Raw genomic sequence first — 24,755 nt, 5'->3', positions numbered from 1 at the left:
TTTCCAACCTGTAGCCCCAACGTTTACCCGTTAGCCCCCTAAAAAGGGGGAATTTTTTAAACAATGTCTCAATTGGATAAAATTAGGACAGCTTGTGCAATTTTCCAAAAATAGCAGCTGATTGTTGTGTTTTAGTCTAATTTTTCGCTATTTACCCCTTCATTTTTCAGATAGAACATACAATAGAAAAACCTTTAAAAATGCCTGAATGGAAGAAAATTTAGATAGTTTGTACACCACATAGCATGTTTATTTATGCTCAGTACCAATCATTGTATTTGACCTTACAATACCAAATATTCACATGGTTATTTGTTGAAATGCATTATTTACAACTTTGCATGTGTGGGGACCCATGAGTTTCTGCCTGCAGAAACAACTAATGTTATAAAAGACAGTGTGTGATATGGGACCCAATATAAAATAAGTGTAGGGAATATATTATTTTTTTCAAATAGGCTATAGTGTATATGCAAGGGCAATATGTGCTAAGTCACCCTTCTAGTTTTTTTAAACATCAGTGGCAATGTTTTTCACACATCAGTTTTACGTTTTTAGAGTGTTACGGAACAAATTGCTACAAAAACACTCGAAGAATGTGATAAGATTTGCCAAGAAAAATGGCAGGAGCATAACGTAAGTTGTCAATTGGGTGGATTCTTGCGTACAGATTCATTTTAACTGCTTGAAAAAATAATTTGATTACAACAAAACTTGTTGTTAATGAGTTAATGAACATAATTGTAAATCCTGATAATAAAAAAGTTAAAGGGACCTATTTTGACAGAAGTGTTTTGTTTTAAGGATCCTGATAACTACTTGGAAAAGGAAAAACTGTCATCCATTGCTTCCAAAATTGAAAATGAGGTGGTAGAAAAGTTTCATATGCATGTTTTGCTGGGACATCACGATTTTAAAACAAAACTTGCAATGGCATTAGAAGAAAGGATTAAACAACGGTATTTGGCTTTCAAACAAGAAAACAGCAACAAAAGAGTAAGTGCGTTAAAGTTTATATTTCACCATTTTGTGTGGTGTTTTTTTGTTTTTTTGTTTTACTGATTTATTATTAGGACAAGAAAAAGCAAAAGTTTGAGGATGATGTGAAAACTGCTGCAGGAAACTATGGTAAAAAGCTAGAACAACACTTGGAGGTAAATGTATGAAGTTTTATGTTTGCATATGCTGATTGAGGTATAAAGTTGACACTTAGCACACCTTTTCAGGATATTAAATTAATGTAGGGTTTAGGACAAGGGTGGGGAACCTGCGGCCCGCTTGCCCTTTTAATGAGGCCCCTGTCACAGAATACAACATAGCATAAAAACACAATAATGTTAATGTACAAATATTTCGCTGAAATAACTTCGACATTTGTAGTAATCTCCCTATTCCTTTAGACGCTATTCCACATATGACGCCAAACTTTTAAAAATTGCCACATTTTCAACCACTTGCTATATTTGTGACATAACAGTCACTTGATTGCCTCTCCTTGCAGTAACAAATCATTTGCCATGTGGTGTTAGTTATGGGTCCCCTTCCCTGAAGGACGCATCTTGATTTCACTATGTTTGTTTTGTTTGTTTTTTTCTGTTTTTTTTTTCTTTTTTTTACTTTTTTCTCCGGTGAAGTTCGTCCATGCACTTTTGGCATGAAATCTTTGGTGAATTTGGATGAAACTTTCACAGATGGTAGATATAGTTATGCAGATGTGCCATCTGCTTTGTTTGACTTGATAACTCCAGTATTTACCCCGCTAGACCCCAAAGTGTAAAACGTTTTTGTATGTTGCTGCACACCACAAACGAAAGATTTTTGTGGTAGATTGGTATAATAAAGGCAACAGAACATATGATACTTGTGTTTGTGCATTACTAGGTGGGCGTTTTTGCACATGCCAGTTAGAGGGGTGACAGCCTTATGATGTCAGGGGCGTTGACGAGTGTTGCTTATAGCACCTCTAGTGGCCAGAATTTTAAACATTGTCTGAATTAGATAAAATTGTACAAGACTGTTGATTGGGTCATTGTGATTTCATATTTCATACGTTTGGGTGTTGAACCCCATCAGTTACCCCACTAACCCCTAAAATGGGTCAGTTTTTTAAACGGTGTCGGAATTTGATGAAATTTGGAAAGCTTGTAGAATTTGTCCTTTATAGGTGTCAATTGTTGTGTTTAACCCTGCTAGGGGTATCTAGCCCCCTAAAATGGGTGCATTTTTTAAACATTGTCCGAATTTGATGAAATTTGGACAGCTTATAGAGTGTGCTATTTATAGTTATTATGGGTCCCCTTCCTTGAAGGGGACACATCTTGATTTTACTCGATTTCTTTTTTTTCTTTTTCTTTTTTTTTCTTCCCTGAAGTTTGTCCACCCCTTTTTGCCCTGAAATGTTTGATGGATTTGGATGAAACTTTCACAGATGGTAGATATAGTTGTGTAGATGTGCCATCTGCTTCGTTTGTCATGATAACCCCAGTATTTACCCCGCTAGCCCCCAAAATGTAAAATGTGGTTTGTGCGCACCACAAACGTTAGTTTTGTGTGATGTTATAAAGGCAACTACATATGGTACATATGTTTGAGGATTGCTTGGTGAACGTGTTTGCGGATAGCAGTCAAGGGGGTTGTTCACAGCCTTGTGACGTCACAAGTCATTACGGTTGTTGGTTAAAACGCCCCCTAGTGGTCAAAATTGAAACATTGGCCGATTTGGACAAAATTTTACAGGATTGTTGTTTGGGTCATTGCAGTTTCATATTTTCAACATTAGGGTGAAGAACCCCATTAGTTACCCCACTAGCCCCCTAAAATGGGTGAATTTTTAAACAGGGTCGGAATTGGCTGAAATTTGGATAGCTTGTACAATTTGCCATTTACAAACGATGATTGTTGTGTTAAACCCTGTAGCCCCAGCATTTAACCCACTAGCCCCCTAAAATGGGTGAATTTTTAAACAGGGTTGGATTTGGCTGAAATTTGGATAGCTTGTAGAATTTGCCATTGACAAATGACGATTGTTGCGTTAAACCCTGTAGCCCCAGCATTTACCCCGCTAGCCCCCTAAAAAGGGTAATTTTTTTAAACAGGGTCGGAATTGGCTGAAATTTGGATAGCTTGTACAATTTGCCATTTACAAATGACGATTGTTGTGTTAAACCCTGTAGCCCCAATAGTCACTCTACTAGCCCCCTAAAATGGGTGAGTTTTTGAACAGTGCGCAATTGTTGGAAATGTTATGCGATTTATAGGTATCGATTGTTGTGTTTTACTTCTTTGTTTTAAACTAGACAAACTTTAAACAATGCTTGAATTGAGTCGATTTGTATAGTTTGAACTTTGCATAGCATGACTATTTAATCCTAGTACCAATCACAGTGTTTTACTTTACAACACCAAAGTTTCTTATGGTTATCTCTTGAAATGCAGTATTTACAACTTTGCATGTGTGGGGACCCATGAGTTTCTGCCTGCAGAAACAACTAACGTTTTAAAAGACGGTGGCTAATATGGGACCCAATATAAAATAAGTGAAGGAATTATATTGCCGTTTTAGAATACGATTTAGTGTATGAACAATGGCAAAATGTGCTAAGCCACCTCTCTAGTTATTTGTTATGTTCAACCCTGTCCCCCCAACATTTACCCAACTAGCCCCCCAAAAAGGTTATTTTTTAAACAATGTCAGAATTAAATGAAATTCAGATAGCCTTTAGAGTGTCCCATTTATCGGTGTAGAATATTGCGTTTTACCCTGTAGCTCCATCATTTACTCCACTAGCCCCCTACCATCATGTGAAATTTGCCATTAATAGGAGCCGATTATTGTGTTTTAGCCTATTTTCTCACTATTTAACTCTTTTTTCTCAGATAGACCATAAAATGGAAAAATCTCAAAAATGTATTAATGGAATGAGTTTAAATAGTTTGTACTCCTTATAACCTATTTATTGATGTAAAGTACCGATCACTGTGTTTGACCTAACAATACCAAACTTTGTCATTGTTATCTCTTGAAATGCATTGTTTACAACTTTGCATGTGTGGGGGACCCATCTGCTTGCAGAAACAACCAAGGTTATAAAAGACAGTAGATGATATGGGACCCAATATAAAATAAGTGTAGGAAATATATTAATGTTTTAAAATAGGTTATAGTGTATATGCAAGGGAAATATGTGCTAAGCCACCCTTCTAGTTTTAAATTGATTTTAGAGCTATTAGCTTGGATACTTATATTGTTGTTTAAAAGATATTCATGGAAAAATTGGTATAATGGAGCTAGGGTGTTCCAGAAAAAAAATAGACAAACTCTTTTTTTTGGTCAAAATAAGTGATAAACCTGTATACCTTGTTTCGAACATGTACCAGAAAAGAAGATATCAAATTTGTAACAATGAAATATAAAACCACTGGTGTGTTTGGGTATTTTACACGGAATTTGAAAACAAAAAAAAATATTTGGCCTGTCCGAAAATGTTGTGTTTGTGCGACCCGCGGCTCTAAGTAGGTTCCTCACCCCTGGTTTAGAGGATTCATTAATACTTATGGGTCCCCTTCCAAGGAAGTTTGTCCATGCACTTTTGGCATAAAATCTTTAGAGTATTTACCCAGCTAGCTCCCTAAAATTGTTGAGTTTTTTGAACAATGCCTAAATTGGAAAAATTCAGACAGTTTGTTTATTTTGTTATTTGTAGGTGTTGAATTTTTGAAACATTGAATTTTAGAAAATTTGAACAGTTTGTAGAATATGCCATTTTGACATGTTAATAATGGTTCCTTTTGCTATACTTTAGTTTGACCAAAACCGAATATTTGGTAGTTTTGCTAAGTAAATTTGGCCGAATCATTTATGACGTCACGCAAAGCCGTACACTGCGAGTTTGACATGAAAAGATGTTTATCTACTTGGCTACTAGTGCAGAATAGTTATGTCCTCATTTCATTTCTGTGGGGTTTAAAATAGCCTTCAGCACGATTGGCAACCTGCCAATGAATTACTGATTTTATTTTGTCAACAGTGGGAAAAAAGATAATGTGTTAAAAAATGAAAACATTGATGTGATTTTTCTTCTGGTCTAGTTTAAAAGATTGATTGTATCTTACAAAGCAGAAAAGACATGTTAGCACTTCAATTTTGTGTTCATAAAGGTTTGTTGAGATTCGGCTGCAACCGAATCTGCAAAAAAAGGCTGATTCGGACAAATAAGTTTGATAAACCAAATATTCGCTACATCTCCACTTGCAAACAAATTTTGCTGTTTCAGTCAATACGAGTTGAAGTTTTGAGTTCTGAGAAGCTACAACTATATCACAAAGAACTGTCTGATGAAATACTTGAAACTTTTGACCAAAACCATGTTGGAGCCATGAAAGAAAAATACAGCTATCGCCTCAAGGATGAAATTCAACGTCAGTTTTTTGAAAAATCTCATAAAACTCATCTGAAACAAGTAACAGGATGTTTTATTTTGCTGGTTTGTCTTGTCTAGTATGTCAAAACATGCACTAATTTTTAGGTAACTATCAGAGAATCAATGAAAAGGCTGGTACATGATTGTTTTGTGGTGCTAAGAGAAAAATTGCCAGAAGAAGTAAGTCCTTAATTTTTAAACTTGGCATTGTGTTGTCATGATTGCTTGAACTCCAGCTTTTACCAATGGTATGTAATATGTAACCACAAAAAAACAAACATTTCACAACCTTGCAGAAGATGGCTGAAGGGGACTATGAAATATATGTTGATATATTTAAAGAGGCAAAACAAGAGGCACAAACTAAGTTTGATAAAGAATCAAGGAAATATGACCCAGGTTTTGTTGAGCCTTATCGAAAGGAATTGAAAAACAGGTTACAACAATATGATGATCCCAATAAGGTTCTTTCTGATGCCGATGTGGTAGGTTTGTTTAACAGCAATGTGTGTGTTGGCTTATTATCGGTCCCATTTTTGTGAATTATGGGTCTCTTTGTTGGTTTCATTCTGTTTTTTTTCTGTGTTGTTTGCTCTGGTGAAGTTTGTCCATGAACTTTTATCATGAAATCTTTGATGGATTTGGATGCAACTTATACAGCTGGCAGATATAGCTATGTACAGAGGCGTAGAAATTTTTTTGCATTTTAATTTAGAAATTTCGCTAATGACGTTGCATGACATCATAAGATCTATTTAGGAAAATTTTTACACAGAGATGTGCTAGACCGCACATGAATACTTAGTTCACATGTCTAACTGTCAGTAGTTGTCCTGTCGCCTATTTCGTTTTCTAGTTTAAAATGACGTGTCAAGCGGCAAAGCGCTTTATGAGCAAAGTTACAAGTAGGCTCAAATCTGAACTTTGGCACTTTCTTCAGTCCGATGCCTCTACGGTGGGCTTCACCAGCTTCTATTAATTCCCATTATCCAGTTGACAGAAAAACACATTACTGATCATTGTGTTTGATTTAACGACACCAAACTTTGTCATGGTTACCTCTAAAAATGCGTTATTTTAAACTTTCCATAAGCCTCTTTACATGGAGCGTTTAAGCGTATTCGATACGCTTTTTCGATATGCATTTCTCTCGTTTTCAAAAAAGAAAAAAGGCAAAGCGTATTAGACTTCTCCGATTCTCGATGTGCTCGGCACAGGTGGTTTGAATACGCTTAGGCGCCAATATGCTTAGGAGAACTCTTTTGTGAACAAATAGGTAAACTTGAAACCATATGTATTTAGATTAATTTGGTGCCTAATATAACGGCGAGATTTGTAGTTAATGCTGAACATACGTTCCATACACCAAGTTACATATTTCATTAATTTGTTCGTCCAACTGGTGCAAAGTTGTACAAATTAGTCGTTTTTTATACATATAACGCACAAGAGACTTTAATGAAACAAATTTAATAGATTTGTACAGTCATATAAAGGATTTTTTTAATGTGCTACATGGCCTGGAAATGTAATACAGTTTTAGTACGTACAACTTAGAAATCAGCACTTATTACTATTGGACAATGAAGTCAGAGTAATCTATGCACTTTGAATATTTCTTCCAACTATTCCTGAGGGTTTAACTGTTCACAATAAACAAATTCATACATTTGGTATGTCTAAACTCGACGCAAAAAACTGCTGCACACAAATTAATTCAGATTTTTTCGGAAGAATAGACCAAAACTCTAAAAATACTTTAAAATTAACAATTAAGCGACCTTATGTTTGTATATCACTTTACAATAACCACCATATCGTTTTTGCGTAAAGCTGAAAACCTTGAATGCGATTCGGCTCGGCAACATGTAATTTTACGGTTTAGCGAATCGAAATCGTGACGTCACACAATGCGCATCAACGATACGATTCGATTCGCTCATGTAAAAAGGCTTCATGTGTGGGGACCCGTACTAAAGATATTCAAGACAGAGACTAAGATGGGACCCAATTCACAATAAGTATAGGGAATATTTTAATGTTTCCTTAATCAAAATTTGGACTATTTACAACTTTGCATGGGTGATGACCCAAGCGTTTCTGCTTGCCGGAACAAGCAAAGTTTAGAAAAACACTGGCTACTCCGGGATCCAATATAAAATAAGCGTAGGGAAAAATTACTGTTTCAAAACAGGTCATAGTGTATGTGCAATGGCAATATGTCCTCAGCCACAATTCTAGTTATCAATAACTTCATGTAATTTACAGGAAAACCAACAAATGCTGTGGCAGGAGAATCTAAAAACCGCAAAGGAGGCATATAAAGAAAACCTGGTAAGAAATGTTTTTTGTATGCAAACAAGCTGTGGGGATTTAGGCTGCAACTGTTATTTGAACCTAAAAGGTTTCATTTACCTGGTTTTGCAAAATAAGTAAGGGCATTGTTTATGTTTTAAACTAGGTGAATTTTCTAATATGGTCAATTGAATAAAAATTGGATAGCTTGTAGAATTTGTCGTTTATAGCTGTTGTTGTGTTTTACCCTATAGTCCCACTATTTATCCCCTCTTTTCTTCAAAATAAAAAATTAAACAGGACTAATTTCAACAAATAGCCGAAATAAGATTTGTCTAGTTTGTTTAACACCTAACTTTGCATGAGTGTGGTAAAATGTTTTATACCACCATTATGGTTTTATTCATAACCGACATTTAGATATGCCAGGCCAAAAAAATATTATTACATGTCCTTGATTTCTTGCCATTAGCCAGCTAACCACTGAGTACTTTATCCACATTACTTTTGCCTATTGCACTGATTCCGGGCAAATCATTATTGATGTTGTAAAAATTTAAAATTGTTTTCTAGGTAAACCCAGATAAATATCTAACATCAGATGAGTTGGCTAAACTTCATGAAGAATGTAAGGAAAAAGTTGTGGCGACTTTTCAACAGAATAAACAACAGCAGAAAGAACTATTCGATTCACAGCTCTGTGAATTTTTTGATCATCAGTTCAAGTTTTTACAGTTTCAAAATGAAGAAGCAAAGGTAAAAACATCAGTTCATATGCACTTTTTCCATCAAATGTTTAATGAATTTGGCTGAAAATTACACAGATGGTAGATGTAGTTATGTAGATGCGCATTCCACTTTGTTTGTGTTGATAACCCCAGTATTTACCCAGCTAGCCCCCAAAACGTATGACGTCTTTGCATAGGCGCCGAACACGGGTATGCCGGGTATGCGTGGCATACCCGGACGAAAAACTTGGGTATGCCACATACCCGAGAATCGGACCAACGTTAGTCATGCGTTGTTGCTTTGTAAAATAATTTTGACTAATACGTAACATACGCAAATGATTTCAATCTAGGTTATTGTCTCACAACCATTAAATTGTTCGCATTCATTAAAGTTGTGAAACGCATTCAAGAAGCATTGGAATTTAAACATTAAAAAGTGGTATATAGCACGACAAAGGTATTGGCGCTGTCCTATGGTAGAAACGCCGCTGCCTTGGGTGTTTTGTCAACAACCACGTGATAAGAAAGTTTACAGTTTGTGAAGTAAATTATAAAAATACAGCCTAACCTTTGTTGTAACTGCCTACACCACAAGAACAACGACTGGCTAGTTTCAACCGAAAAAAACACACAATTAACACCCAATGTTACGTCACAAACATGAGGTTGGTACTTAGCCTACAAAAATTAACGTTTTTGAAAGTTTCAGGCAGGTCAGAACATCGTTGAAACAAAGTACACTGAACTTTTAGGGCTACTCAAACTGCCTTGCTCTGCGACCCCATTTTCAAACAGAAATTTCTACGCGACCCCTTGATGGGTATAGCCCAGTGGTGCACAACTATTTTGCTATGACGACCGCATCGCAGATATTTATTTTACCAACGGCCGCCAATTGCCTGCTTGCTTGTGTTTTAAAATTACTGATGTAAAGAAATACTTATATTATATATATATACCATCTAATGGCGCCTAAAAAGCCTAAATTAGTTTCTAACTTGATACACAGATTGTCAGTCTTAGCTTTTATGATGTCATAATCTACATTGTGACGCTTGTGGTATCTGCTTTTTCGCATTGTTTGCACACAATAGGCACAAAAAAGTGGGCGCAAATGGCTACTAGGCTGATAATACTTTTTAAGTTCCACAAAATGTGTTTAGAGCAGTTTAAAAATCAAACTATTTGGCAAAAGAGTTTTTATTTGTGTCACGGTCGCCAGTACATACATTTTAATAAACATGTTCACAGCCGAACAAACTCGTCTCTATCGCCGCATTTGTGCACCCCTGGCATAGACTATACAGCACGGAAATGACGTTTAAACAATAAATTTACGCACATATAGCATTTATTGTGACAATACCTGAATCACATAATAACGGACGATGTTTCGCGACCCCAAAATTATACTCCCAATTGGGGTCGCGACCCACAGTTTGAGAAGCCCTGTGTTAGCTGACAGTCTAAATCTTTTCTATCTTTATTGTTTTGCCTACCCGTAATTTCGGCAAATAGGGTGTTAAATTGCAACAGTAGCAAAAGGCCCTGGCCGTGGAATTACGTTGTGTAAAGCTTATATACTGCAACTTTAATGTACTCTTACCATATGCATCCGCACAAAATATATTTGGCGTTATATAATACGGCATACCCGGTAAAAAATTCAATGTCGGCGCCTATGTGTCTTTGTATGTTGTTGCACACCACAAACAAAAGATTTCTGTGGTGTAACAGTATAATAAAGGCACCAGTACGTATGAAACTTGTGTTTGTGCATTACTTTATGGACATTTTTGCTCATGCCAGTCAGAGGGGAGTTAACAGCCTTATGACATCAAAAGCGTTAACAAATATTGCTAAAAATACCTCTATTGGTCAGAAGGGTTAGTGTGGTTTTCTATTTTATACGTTTGGGTGTTGAACCCCATTAGTTGCCCCACTAACCCCCCATAGTTTGTACTCCATATGGCATTTTTATTTATGCACAGTGCCAATCACTATGCTTGACATTACAATACAATACTCTTTCTCATAGTATCTCTTGAAATGCATTATTTACAACTTTGCATGTGTGGGGGACCCATGAGTTTCTGCTTACAGAAACAACCAAGCTTATAACAGACAGCGAATGATATGAGACCCATAAGTTTGGGAAATAGAAATGTTTCAAATAAATATATAAATGTTTCAAAATAGGTGTTGGTGTATATGCAAGGGCAATATCTGCTTCTAGTTTTTATAATATTTTTTCTTGTTTCTCATGGATTTTTTGTACAGGCAAAAGTTGTGCTAGAATTTCAACAAGCAGTTTCAGAAGGCCTAAAACAGTACAATAGCGAAGTGCCAGAGGTAACATGTGTAAAACAGAACCTGTTTTCCTAAATATATTTTGATTTCGAACTTCTCTCACATTTTAAGACTAAATTATTTTGCAGGATGACTATGAAAAAATGACTAATAATAATAAATTGTCCAAAAGTAATTTAACATTAAATTAATCACCTATAACTTTTGTTTTTAGGTAGTCATAAATGATGTACCAGAAAGTGAACTTGAAAAGGTACACCTGCATGCTCTAAATGAAGTGAAAGAAAAGTTTGACCAAATTTGTAATGTTAAAAATCTGGAAGATGTAAAAAAGCAGTATTGGGAAGAACTGAAAGAATCCATTGAGAAGGAATACAATCATATATCTCTTAACTTTTCCAGAAAGATGGTGAGGATTTGAAATGTAGCCTTGTGTCTTTTTAGGCTAGTGTGTTGCCCACCTAATTCGGATTTATATGTTATGTTAACCAACTGAAAGTTTAATAGGGATTGACTTTGTTTTTTGTAAACTTTTTCTTGTTCAAAACACATTTTAACCTGTTTGTCCAAAATATTATGGGTCCCCTTCCCTTAATAGGACACATTGTTTTTGTCTAACGTTGGTTTGTTCCATGTGTTTGGTGAAGAATAAATGCTTCAAACGTATTTAAATTTACACACATGTTAGGTAGTTATCCAAGTTAATCTTTCCATAGTTTGACCTCAAAAAACCTAGCAGTTTACCCTTTAAAAAAAACAGCTTTTTTTACTGAAGTACATGATCCAGGAGTTTTTTACTTTTCTGGTTGGTGCGGTGTAAAGTGTTTACTTTGTTTCATTTGTTATTAGTTGGTGGGCAACGCCTGAATGTGTTATGCTAACAATGAGTCCGCCATTGAGCTGTCTGTTTTTTAAGTCTCAACGGGGTGATGCACTAGTTAACAATTGAATCTGTTTGATGCATTGACGGTAATTTTACTAGACAGTCTTTTCCGTGAAATCAGCTATTGTAGCACAGCAATGCTATATGGTTAATTATGGCTCCCCTTCCCTGAAGGGGACACTTATTGATTTTACTCAATTCGTTTGTTTTGTTGTTGTTGTTTTTCTTCACAAAGTTTGTCCGACTCGTTTTGCTATCAAATGTTTGATGGATTTGGCTGAAACGTACAAAAACGGTAGATATAGATGTACCATTTGATTCCATTGTCTTAATAACCCCAGTATTTACCATGCTAGCCCCCTGAAATGGGTGAGTTTTTTTACAGTGTCAGATTGGCTAAAATTTGGATAGCTTGTATAATATGCCATTTATAAATGTTGATTGTTGTGTTTTACCCTATAGCACCAACATTTACCCCAACAGCCACCTAAAATAAGTGAATTTTTAAAAAAACATTGAAATTAAATAGAAATTGCAAAGTTTATTGAACATACTATTTAAGGTCCTCAATTGTTGTGTTTTGGCCTGTAGCCCGACAATTTAACCAACTGGCCCCTAAAATGGGTGACTCTTTTAACAATGTTCAAATTAAATAAAAATTGGACAGCTTGTTATTTATAGGTGTCTATTTTATTGTTTTATCCCATTATGCCACTATATGTTCCTTCTTTTTTTTAAAAAAACAAGCATTAAATAGGACACATTTCAAACAATATCTGGGGTGAATCTGATTTGTATAGTTTGTACTCTACATAGTATTATTGATAGTCAAAAAATGAACGATACATCTCCGAAAGCTGCAATAAATGATCATTAAACTGTCATTGTCAGCTTGGTCGCACGAGATGGAGTTACTAAAGGTCAGCTTGAAGTTATCGCAAAACACAGTTGAAAACGATTTTTTGTGTCAACTTAACTTCTTTATTTTTGGACAGATAAACTTGACAAACAATGTATAAGTTTTCTATAATTAAGGCATGTGTTATTGTTGAACACTAAGGTCTGCGTGCTTAAAAAAAATCGTTTTCAACTGTGTTTTGCGATAACTTCAAAATTTTTTTTTTTTTTACTTTTTTTTAACTTCAAAAAAAACATGTTGAAAGGTTATTGAACAGTTGTTTGACTGCCGAACTCGAAGGCTACTGCAGATTAATAGTAAATTTGCAAAACCAACTTAAGTAAAGAACAGCTTGTTATGAAATAATCACAGATCTATATATAAACTTCTTATGTAACAAATTATGTAAAATTGTTGGTGGATTAAAGGGTTAGTTCTCCTGTCCTAAACATTATTTATTTGTTTAGTGGATGAATTTCACAAAATGAATTTGACCTTGGTTTTATCATATTCTTCATTGATAACTGCCATAGTGTATTTGGTTTACAAAAGTTTAGTTATAGCCCTTTTATCAACATGTATAACATTTTTTAGAAACGGGTTTCAGAAAGTATTTCAGCTTTTTCTGGCTTGTGCTTGCGAACCTACATACAATACATGTCAAAGGTATGTTTTAAAAATTTGTGTTTGGAAATTTAAAATTATTGTTGTTCGAAAGCGTTCTACTTTCATGTAAATTATATTTTTTTAAATACAGAATTTACAAAATCCAGTGACTGAAGATCGCTTTGAGCAAATCCATAGCTATGCTTTGCAGCGAGCTTTAAACAAATTTGACAATGACTTGGTAGTTTCTAATGAAAATCTAAAACTGGAAGAAAGGGATCAGTTGCTCACCTTGGTAGAAATGGAAAAAATGCGGTTGTTTCAGGCAAACCGGGATAAAATGGTAATCACTCTACTTATACAGTATCCACATGTTTTTCTTGTCAAGTATCATTTACCACTGAAACAGGTGTATTTTACATGTTAGGCAGCAAAAAGTTATTAAATTTTTCAAACCCAAATAGAATGTTATCTAAAATTGTTAATTGGAAAGGGCTGTATAAACCCAAGTAAAGTTTTTAATGCACTTCGGCTTGATTAGCTTTTTGACCCTTAAGATTAGATCTTTTGTTTTCATCTATTTTACTGCCTGATGCGGGTTTGTTTCACCTATTTTGAAACAAACAACGTTGCTGGACACAGTCAAGTTGGTACCCAAAGCTAACCACCAATGTTAGGGTAGGTGGATGGGTTCGACAGGAAAAAGACCTTGTTGGATAGTTTTGTTATCTGGATCGGAAACCACACTTTGTCAGTGTTTGTGATACTAGTTGGGTTGTCTTGCTGAAGTTTCTTCTGATTCAAACTGACTTCAGACATAAATATTCTGGCTAGAGCAAGGCAAAATAATGGTACAAATTACTGATAAATTTCCCTGAAGGGGACACATATTTTTTTTCTTTTTTTTTGGTGGATTTGGATGAAACAGATGGTAGATACAGTTATGTAGATGTGCCTTTTGCTTTATTTGACTTGATAACCCCAGTATTTACCCCGCTAGACCCCAAAGTGTAAAATGTTTTTGTATGTTGATGCGCACCACAAACGAAAGTTTTCTGTGGTGTAACGGTATAGTAAAGGCAACAGAACATATGCTACTTGTGTTTGTGCATTACTTGGTGGGCGTTTTTGCACATGCTAGTTAGAGGGGGTATTAACAGCCTTATGACTTCAGAAGCGTTAATGAATGTTGCTAATGACACCTCCAGTAGTCAGAATTTAAAACATTGGCCGATTTGGAAAAAAAATTACATGTCTGTTTATTGGGTCATTGTGGTTTCATATTTTATACTTTTCGGTGTGGAACCCCATCAGTTACCCCACTAACCCCCTAAAATGGGTGAAATATTTAAACAGTGTCGGAATTAAATGAAATTTTTGGCAGCTTGTAGAATTTGTCATTTATAGCAGCTGTTCATTGTGTACCCTATAGCCCCAATATTTACCCATCAAGCCCCCCAAATTGGGTGAGTTAGTCAAACAATGTTGAAATTGGATGCAACTTGAATAGTTAGTAGATTATGTCATTATGGGTCCCTTTCCCTGAAGGGGACACATTGTTTTTGTCCGTATTTTTTTCTGTCTAACGCTGGTTTGTTAAATGCATTTGGTCAGGAAAGAGTGATTCAAATTTATTCAAATTTGGACACAGGTTAGTTATTAATTCAAATTTGATCCTCCTGAAGTTTGACCCCGAATTACCCAGCGGTTCACCCACAGGTCCCCAAAATGCAAAATTTTTAAAACATGGTTTGTTATATGCGTTTGGTCGAGAAAAAGTGCTTCAAAATTGTTTAAATTTTGTCAGATGTTAGTTATTAACCAAAATTTGATCCTCCTGAAGTTTGACCCTGAATGGCCCAGGGGTTCACCCACTGGCCCCCAAACCGTAAAATTTTAAACGCTGGTTTGTAACGCTGGTTTGGTAAAGAAAGAGTGCTTCAAATTTGGACATATGTTAGTTATTAATCCAAACTTGATCCTCCAGAAGTTTGACCCCGAATTACCCAGCGGTTCACCCACAGGCCCCCAAAACGTAAATGTGTCTAACGCTCGTTTGGTCAAGAAAGACACTGTAGGCAGAAGTACCAAGAGAGTAACTCATTCATTTACAATAGCAGGAGGGCTCAGCTTGACGTCGGACATACGTTTTACGAGCCGTCGTTTTGGTGATCAGAAATCAGCTGTTTTGCACAGCAATGCTATGTCGATTTATTAAGTTATCACTCACATTTTTAGTTTTGGCAAAGGTTTACACCTATGACATGATTTAAAGCTAATTAGCGTGTTTCGGTTTCGTATATGTCAAGCAAAACTTGTTAATCAAAATAAAGTTGAAAAAATAAACTTGACATTTTTGCAAGATAAATGTTTTTTTTAAATGCTCGTTGTCAGGTTGGCCGCCACATGACCACGGGTTACTTAAGGTCAACTAGTAGGTATTACTTACACAGTTCAGAACTTTCTTTCGTCATAACGTAGTGTTTTTTTGCAATTAATTTAGGAATCAACACTCAGGCAGGTATGAATTAGGTTAAACGGTGTTGTTGAACAGTAAGGACGGCGTGCTATTAAAAATGGTGTCGAAAGGTCAAACAGTCGTGTTGCGCGTGCACCCTGAGAGGTTACTACAGGTCAATGGTTTTGCGAAACAAAGGTGAATGAAAAACAATTTGTTGTGTGTACACTTGTAGCAAATTGCTTTTTAATTTAAAGTGTTTGTAACACAACTGTTACAGCTTTCTAGAAATAAAATGGGTTTAAAACCTGACCTTGGACGACAATATCCGGGTCAAAGCAAGAGATTAAATTGAAGTATTTGTTTCATCCTTTTTTATGTTTTTGTAATTATACGGCAATAATAGTGCAAAAAATACGAACAAAAAATGTTATTGTTGGGTTAATGCTTTCAAAAAATTTGTCCTTAAAAATCTAAAAATCACCGCAACATATATGTATATTTATATACCTTTTTATGCTTCTGGCAATCCATTGATGTATGTGGTGAAAATACTGTAATAGTTTAGTACTCCTCTTGAGCTCCCAACATGTTTGTTGTGCTTAGGCAATGAAAAAACAGTTGTCTGCAAAGAATTTGAAAGATGCTGCAGATTTTTACCAGTCAACAATGGAAGAGGTTTGGATTTATAAACTGCATTAAAATATTGGGATGTTTAATTTGTTGAAGTTGTGTTTATTAAGAAAAGTTCCAAAGGATATGTTGAAACAAGTAAACTCATGAATTACCATCAAACCATCAGACAACAAGCATTGGATCAGTTTGAGGAAGAGGCTGAAAAACAGCAACTGCACGATCATAAAACTCTTGAGGCAGATCTTATGAAGACAATTGAATCTGTGTGGAAAATAATATTTTCGGAGAATGTGTTAAACAAGGTATAATCTATGGCAATCCATAAAAGAAAAAAAATTGTGTCATTTTCTGGTTTTGTTAATTTTTTTATTACTGACAGATGTTGTCATTGCAGTAAACTGATGATCAATTTTGATAGGCTATACAAAATTCAATTATCCTGCTTTACTTTATTTCAGAACCAAGAGGAGTATAAAATTAAAGAACAAGCAACAAAACTTTTAAATACCTATGCCCAGCAGTTGCAAGAGGTAACTTACTGAATGCAATAAAGCACATTTAATTAAAATCTATTTTAGTGCAGGTATTTTGTGAAGATATGGCGATCATGTAATATAGGGAAACGGGGGAAGCTTTTTCACTGGAAATTAGTTAGGAAAGATTTTGGCTGTGGTGTAAACAGTGAACTTGAAATTCGTGCGATCAGTTAATGCAACCATCTATAGACTAAAAGTGGTTTCCCAACTTTTTATTCCCACGGTCCGAGCGAGATGTATTGTTGAAGCCAAATAAATATCAGCATAAAGCTTGCTTAACAACTAAATGCGAATTTACTTTATGCTAAAGTGTTTTACAACGACCTGCATGCTAATTATTATGGGTCCTTTTTTTAATAGGATACATTCTTTTTGTAACGCGTTTTTCTGTCCAATGCTCGTTCGTTCCAACTGTTTGGTAAAAAAAGAGTTCTTTGAGTTAAAACTTTTACAAATTTACACACATGTTAGTTAGTTATCCAAAGTTTGAACTCGGATGACCCAGCAGTTTACCCACAGGCACCTAAAACGTTCAAGGAGTTTGATACTTTGTTGATTGGTGCATTGTAAAGTATTCTTATAGGATTTTGTAATTTTCAGCACTTAACCCAGAAATATATGTCAGAAATACAGGCCGTAATGTTCCTGGTTTGTTATTTATGTATTTTGTATTTAATTTTACCCTGATTTGCCCAATGGTTGCCTTCACAGTCCATAACATGTACAATGAACAGATATGCCACAGAAATCCAAAAGGAATGATTTACTGGTTTACAATTTAGGCGGTTTAATGTATACTGAGAAGTCTTCCGTTTCATGCCACAACAGACTTGTTAGTAGGCAATATTTTTAGTAATTATAAGTCAACTTTTTTTGTGCCACAATACCATGAAGTAGGCATGTGCATTTTTAGTTTTGGTGCTCAGGGTTTCTTATCTTATGCAGGTTTCATACCCTTTTGTTTTGTAGAGTTATAAATTTAGTTAATGATAACTAGGTTTTGTATATCTCTGGCAAAACCTTGGTAATGAACATAAATGTTGAAAGATGAACTATATGTCTCCGAAAACCTTGCTGAGTGGTCAATAAATGGTCATTGTAAGCTTGAAGTATTTTTTTTGTTTTTCATTTTTTATTACTTTTTTTAACATTATAAAGATAAAAAAGAATATGAAGGTTTAATTGGCCTGATTTGTCCTTTGGTAAAACATATTGCACCATTTTTATACCGTAACCAATTTACATTTACATGTCTGTAAGCAACCATTTGATTATGCTAACAAAAACAATCAAGTTAGTGCGTCAAATGGTGTATATAGTACATCATTAAATACGATTTCAAAAATGGAAATACACAAAAAGCCATCTTTTTGGTTTAATTTACAAATTTCAAACGGGATGCATGGGTCCTAGTGTGTTTTTTACTTTGTGCAACAAGTCTAAATGACTCTGTGAGTTGTAAAGATTACCAATTTCTCCAAGGGGGCACATATTGCCTACCTCCATACGTTTAATGCTGCTTTGTTCCATATGTTTGGTCAAAGAAGATCTGATTTAAACTTTTCATGTTTAAACAGGAGGTAGCTGAGGTTTGACCTTGATTGACTCCAGTTGCGGCTTGTGCCCGAAATTTTTGGAGTGTTGCCTCTGGTTTTTAGGCCTTTATGGAACATATAATTTGGCAACATAAAGAAAGCCACTGTACTAGTATTTTTTTCTGTTTAACGTTGGTTTGTTATACGTGCTTGGTCAAGAAAGAGTGCTTCAGATTTATTCAAATTTGCAGAGATATTAATTAATAATCCAAGTTTAATTCTCCTGAAGTTTGACCCCGATTGACCCAGCGGTTCACCCACAGACCCCCAAAACGTTTTTTTAAACGGCTGTACTGACTAAAGTACATGAGTTAGGAGATTCATACTTTGTTGTTTAGTGCTATGTAAGGTATTCTAAATAATTTTGTAAGTTTCAATTTGAAATACCCATTGTTTTATTTTTAGTTTTAGAGAAGGTTGTATCTTAGAAGTGATTAAAACGATACTTTGATTTTGTACATGTCAGACAATCATTGTTGCACAATAAAGAGTCATTAAATGGTCATTGTCAGCTTGTCCCCATACGACGAGAGGTCATTAAGGTCAACTTATAAGTATCGCAGAACACAGTTTAGAATGATTTTGTGTCACAATGTAGCTTATTATGGGTCCCTTCCCTGAAGGGGATATTGTTTTTGTCTATATATTTTTTCTTTTTTTCCGTCTAACGCGGATTTGTTACCGCGTTTTGGTCAAGAAATAGACGTATTTTGTAACTTGAAGTTGTATATATCCATTTTCACCTCTTTACCCCCAAATATTTGTTTGTTTGTTCACATGTTAATGAGGTCAGAAATACAAGACTTAACCTGCTGAAATTTCAAACAGCTGTGGATAGGGTGCTCCTTGTTGGCTGTTAAAAATTTCAGTGCAATCGGCTCAGTAATTACTCTTACAGCCCCAAATATGTTTTTACATGCTGTCTTTTGTCAAATTTGTGCTTGCTCAGTGCACAGCTAATGCAATGGGAGTGATTGACGATAGTGGCACATGGAAAAATGCCTCTGCTTCACGCATGAACGCAGTTGTCACTTGACCATTTTCTCACTGGTTGGAATTAAGATGTTACGATGTTAGTTATATTGCAATGTAAACGTTAATGTAGGTCAACTTATACGTGTTTCGTAACGCAGAGCAAAAACGCAGCACGATTTGTTACACCTGTTTAACGTGACTTCTCAAACTGAAAGCGTTAATAAAACTGTTTCAGAACAGGTTTTGGACATAAAAAGCCCAGCTAAGCAATCGTATTGTTGGTATGTAGAAACTTAATGGCGCCAGGAAACGCTATGTGCGGATTAAAACTCATAATTCAACAAACAAAGGGCTATTAAAGAAAAAAAATGTTGAAACTTTTCTTAAAAGTTTAAATAGTTGGACTCATCCATTTTCCACCTCGTGAAAACAACGCGCAACTCCATGTCGAAAAAAGCCCAATTGGGCACAAAAAGCGCAAACCTGCCCACTGAAAAGCGAATATCTCGGCCTCGCGCATAACTGGACGTGCTATCAGGCAGTCTTTTTGCACTGTGCAATAAACATATGTTTGTAGATCATTTAAAAACACTAGTTATGCAATTGTTATATCACACAGTTTTGCATATATCCCTTACAATTATAATGAATGGTGCATAAATATGGCACAGTTTCTGTAAAATGGAATATGAAAACCATTATTCCAGTTTAACAATGATTGTGCCCTATTTTTACTGTTACCAAATCGCATGTGCACATGTGTGGGGACCCATTAGATTATGCTTGCAGAAACAATTACGGTATAAAGTGCCAGGAAAAAGATAGGGACCCAATGAAATGTAGGTGCCAAATATATATCCATTATAAATATATTAAGTGGTGTATGTGATACATCGTTAAATATGATGTAGTATATATAAACTGGCAATATATAGGAAAACCACTATCATAGTTTTATTTATCAAAACATCATCTTAATTATTCTCCAAGGTCATCATACACCTCAGATCTACAGAAACATTTTTATTTCAGTAACTAGCTTTTCAACAATAGGATGTGCTTGGTGGTCACTACTATCTTGTCTGTAGAATGTTCATTCTTAAAAAACACTTCCTGTGAAGCACTTTAGAAGCTACTGGGTGTTTTGAAACCATACATGTCCATTATATCAATACATTTGATTGAAAATATTCTCACATTGTGTGTTAAACAAAACTTCAAACGATCGTCAGTCAGGCATTTAAAAATTCCTGTTGCTTCTGCAATTGAGTGTTCTGCATTTGATCTTGCCTTAATTACAGTTAGACATTTACATTCACAGTCACAAAAGTCTTTTTTACACTTTTGAATTAAATGATAACTGCAAAAACCGCATGCAGTCATCCTAAAAAGTCAAGATTTAGCAATGTTTAAATTAATTTAAGTTTGAACAGATTGTTAAATTTTCTTTATAGTTTTCAACTGTTGTGTTTTACTCTATTATGCCGCTATTTAGTCCTTCTTTTCTTTAAAATAGAACAATAAATAGGACAAACTACAAACAATGTCTGATTTGAATCCGATTTGTAGGGTTTGTACTTTTCATAGTATTATTATTTAAGCCCAGTGCTGATCACTGTGCTTTACCTTACAACATCCATCTTTCTCGTGGTTATCTCTTGAAATGCATTATTTTTTCAACTTTGCATTTATGGGGACAGTCATTCATTTCATTTTTTGACAGAATGTATCACAGTGATTGGGCATTCTTAATGTTTGACTTTTTCATAATTTTTCATGACAATTATGTAAAATTGTTAAGCAATGAGCCCAATGCCCAACGATACTTCTACAACTACTATGTTCCATGACCCATGTTTCAATTCACATTGAACTATTCTGATGAGTTGTTTTTTCCACAAAACTTTGCAGAAACGTCAAACATTTTTTGAAGATCATGAACTTTTGATGTTCTACAATGATGTAAAAAACAAAACGCTCAACAAATTTAATGAGTGCCAATCTAAAAATTTGCTAGAATATTTTGAGTTAGAACAGGAACGTCTCACAAAACATATGAAAGAGGAATATGAACATGCCGTACATGCAAACAATAACAAAAAGGTATGTTTAAAATCATGAACTGTCAGCAGTGCTTTAAAACCTGGGTTTTTCTGTTGTTAGAGAGAATGGGAAATCAAACTGAAACGACATATAAATTTGACAGAAAAAAACTTTGAAGAAGCATTTGATGATGTAAGTAGGTTTGAAATTAAGGAGAAGTTGAGTTTTGATTGAGTTTTTTTTTTAGTTGAATAAAAAATGGTTTGAAGAAGAGGAATTAGATGATCGCATAAACAAGGAGAAACACCGAGCAATTAGTGCATTTGAAGCAAATGTTGAAGGAATACCTGCAAGCTTGCTGGAAGAAAGCTTCAAAACTTTTGAAGAAAATATTGATATCTCTGCCCTGAAGATTAAAAATGAAAATTCAAGAAATGAGGTACCATGCACCACACATTCAAATACTGTTCCTTTCTTTTAAATGATAAAAAATGTGTGTTTCATTTTCAGGAAATAGTGCAAATCTATGCAGAACATGCCAAAAGTAAGGCCATTACACACATGAGATTTGAAAACTTGCAGGTATTGGTTAATCTTTACTAAAACAGTAAACATCAATACTTTATTAAAAAAAATAGTTGTTTAACCTTCTTGACACTACCATGTTTAAAGGTCCTAAATGACCAGATTGGGATTGAAATTGCACTGGAAAGAGCATCTGATGCAATATCTGAGTCAATGAATATATTTGAGGAGGAAATAAAAAAATGCAACAAAATATTTAGCACTTACAAGTACAAACAAAATCTTCGTGCACGGCTGGACCAACTCACTCAATCTTTGATTCAACAAGTCAAAGACCAGCAGGTGAAAAAAATGCAACTGCTAAAGTTTAAAAAGAAGATTGTGCAAAATTCATTTCAGGTTGAAATTCAAACGTATGGACAAGAAGCCAAACATATGGCTATTGAACACATGAAAAAAGTGGAAAAGGTATTTAAAATCACAGTACAGCACTGTACCACTTGTTTTCTTTGCACAAAATTTCAAAAATCTCCTGCTATTGCATGTTTTAAACCTACAGTTCTCGACCTTCTGTCGGTTTATCAGATGTGACTAATCTGTTGATCGTCCAGTTTTGACTGATCGATCACCGCAGAATTTTTCATTAACAAATCGATGGTAATTATAAAACAACTCACAGAAATTTGCGTAGTTGCTTTGATTAAGTGGCAACTTAAATTATTACTGATCATTTGATAATGTATGGTTTAGAAAATTTGTGTCAATCTCAATGACTGACAAGTCAGCCACTCTTGGTTCATATTCATAACTTGATATCTTGGTTATGGTCTCAACATGTCAACTTATATATTTATTTCAGATACCTGAGATAGATTTGACCAATAAAGAAAAACAAGAATGGATTTCCGAAATAAAAACTGAGTCCAAGGAAAAATTTAAACGTCACATTAAATCATGTCGCTGGAGGGTTTATTCAGATGAATATGAGTGTGAAACTGATGCACATATTGATAATGTTTATAAAAAAGTTCAACAGGTAACCAAGTGAAATTAACATGCCTTATTAACTAGAAGCAACACTTTTCACCTTGAATGCATTTTAAGTTTGCCTATATCGTACATACAATTTTCGCAGTACAATTCATAACAAACTAGAAAGGGGGCTATCATGTATACCTTTATTTTATATATTCTATATGATATTTACCAATTTACTATGCACATAATTTGATCTGTACATATGATTGTTTTTGCAAACAAAAACGAATCGGTCCCCATACGCGCGTTTGTGGAAAAGGCAAACTATTAGAAAGCATTAACCCAACTTTAAAAATGTTTTGTTCATATTCTTTTTGTATCAACTAAAATAAACATATTCATACTGGGATCAGCCCGTCGCTGCAGACCAGCGATCACGGCATAAATATCAATAAATGATAGTATGCCAGGCCTATTGGAGGCGTTGTACCTAATCAGCCGGTAACCCCCCTAAAATGGATGAATTTTTTAAACAGTGTCTGAATTGGATGGAATTTGGGCAGTTTGTTCATTTTGCCATAGTTTGGTGTTGGTTGTTGTGTTTTACCTTATAGCCCCAATATTTACCCCAATTGTTCCCTAAAATTGGCAATTGTTAAACAATGTCTGAATTAAATTAAATTTAGACAGTTCATAGAACTCATCATCCATTGATGTCTACCACCCTGTAAGTCCAACCTTCACCCCAGTAACCCCTAAATGGGTATTTTTCTAAACATTGGACAAATTGCATGAAATTTTCACAGTTTGTGCAATATGGCATTTTTAGGTGTCGAATATCACGTTTTGCCCTTTGAGGTGTTGATTGTTAAGTTTTACCTTGCAACCCCACCATTTGCCAATTACCCTTAAATTGGTTAAATTTTGCAAACACTGGCTGAATTTGTTCCTCATACTCGCATAATTATATCTGCACACTTTTTTGTCGCTCTGTTTAAACAGATAGCATAATAATTTATCATAATTATTTTGTAAAATACATTATTTTCATTTGCATGTGTGGGGATCCATGAGTTTCTGCTTGCAGAAACAACTAAGATTATAAAAGACAGCGGCTAATATGGGAGCCAATATAAATAAATGTAGGGAATATATATGTATATTTAGAGAAAGAAGTAGGTCACAGTGTATATGCAATGGCGTTATGTACCGTCACCCTTCTGGTTTAAAGTTTGGTTAATGCTTTGTAATAATAAATTGTCCTTAAAAATCACCGCAACATTGGTTTGCCATATATCCATACAAACATGCCTGTGGGGGCCCATTAGTTTTTGTTTGCAAAAACAATAATATGTGTAGATCAAATGATGTGTATAGTAAATTGGTAAATAGGATATAGAATATATAAAAAGGAAGTATATAGGATAGCCACCTTTTTAGTATTGAGTTTTATCTGAACTATTAGCTCCAGTTTTTTTCTATTGAATTGTTTTACAATTTTAAAAAGCCAAAATTCTAATTCTGGTTGTACCCCAGAGCATACAAAATGTTTAACTTTTCCTGCGATGGGTTCTCAGCAATAAAAACAGACAGTCATACCACATGACAAGATTATCAAAAATCGACTAGCTGTGTAAGTTTCATTAAGCTTTCCAACCAACAGTGCAACTGCAGGAAGCGGAAAAATAGAAGTAGAAGTGGAATCAAGATGTTTTTTCTTACAGAAAGCAGCAACAGAATGTGGACAGAAAGCTAAAAATCAAGCAGTAATAATTATGCAAAATGAAGTAGCAAAGGTAAAAATGTGTTCATAATTATGGAAATAGCCGGGTTGCCATACCGTCCTTATTTCTAAGATTTGTCCTT

General features: G+C 34.8%; 1 protein-coding gene across 1 annotated transcript in view; it reads left to right on the top strand.

Annotated features, from left to right (window-relative positions):
* The window catches only part of LOC145238176 (uncharacterized), a 34,753-nt gene that overhangs the window by 8,704 nt on the left and 1,294 nt on the right, over positions 1 to 24,755 (top strand). The window contains exons 10-32 of the mRNA XM_080101261.1: positions 559 to 636; positions 805 to 996; positions 1,074 to 1,154; positions 5,274 to 5,459; positions 5,526 to 5,600; positions 5,717 to 5,905; positions 7,689 to 7,754; positions 8,289 to 8,471; positions 10,727 to 10,798; positions 10,971 to 11,165; positions 13,132 to 13,203; positions 13,295 to 13,486; positions 16,208 to 16,279; positions 16,345 to 16,539; positions 16,696 to 16,767; positions 21,255 to 21,446; positions 21,507 to 21,578; positions 21,634 to 21,825; positions 21,897 to 21,968; positions 22,059 to 22,253; positions 22,311 to 22,379; positions 22,771 to 22,947; positions 24,614 to 24,685. Coding sequence (XP_079957387.1) covers positions 559 to 636; positions 805 to 996; positions 1,074 to 1,154; positions 5,274 to 5,459; positions 5,526 to 5,600; positions 5,717 to 5,905; positions 7,689 to 7,754; positions 8,289 to 8,471; positions 10,727 to 10,798; positions 10,971 to 11,165; positions 13,132 to 13,203; positions 13,295 to 13,486; positions 16,208 to 16,279; positions 16,345 to 16,539; positions 16,696 to 16,767; positions 21,255 to 21,446; positions 21,507 to 21,578; positions 21,634 to 21,825; positions 21,897 to 21,968; positions 22,059 to 22,253; positions 22,311 to 22,379; positions 22,771 to 22,947; positions 24,614 to 24,685 — 2,961 coding nt within the window. The remainder of the gene's footprint in view (positions 1 to 558; positions 637 to 804; positions 997 to 1,073; positions 1,155 to 5,273; positions 5,460 to 5,525; positions 5,601 to 5,716; positions 5,906 to 7,688; positions 7,755 to 8,288; positions 8,472 to 10,726; positions 10,799 to 10,970; positions 11,166 to 13,131; positions 13,204 to 13,294; positions 13,487 to 16,207; positions 16,280 to 16,344; positions 16,540 to 16,695; positions 16,768 to 21,254; positions 21,447 to 21,506; positions 21,579 to 21,633; positions 21,826 to 21,896; positions 21,969 to 22,058; positions 22,254 to 22,310; positions 22,380 to 22,770; positions 22,948 to 24,613; positions 24,686 to 24,755) is intronic.

Source organism: Phallusia mammillata, chromosome 7 (genome assembly GCF_965637545.1).
Source record: "Phallusia mammillata chromosome 7, kaPhaMamm4.hap1.1, whole genome shotgun sequence".
Taxonomy (NCBI): domain Eukaryota; kingdom Metazoa; phylum Chordata; class Ascidiacea; order Phlebobranchia; family Ascidiidae; genus Phallusia; species Phallusia mammillata.
This window is presented reverse-complemented; position numbering and strand designations above follow the sequence as displayed.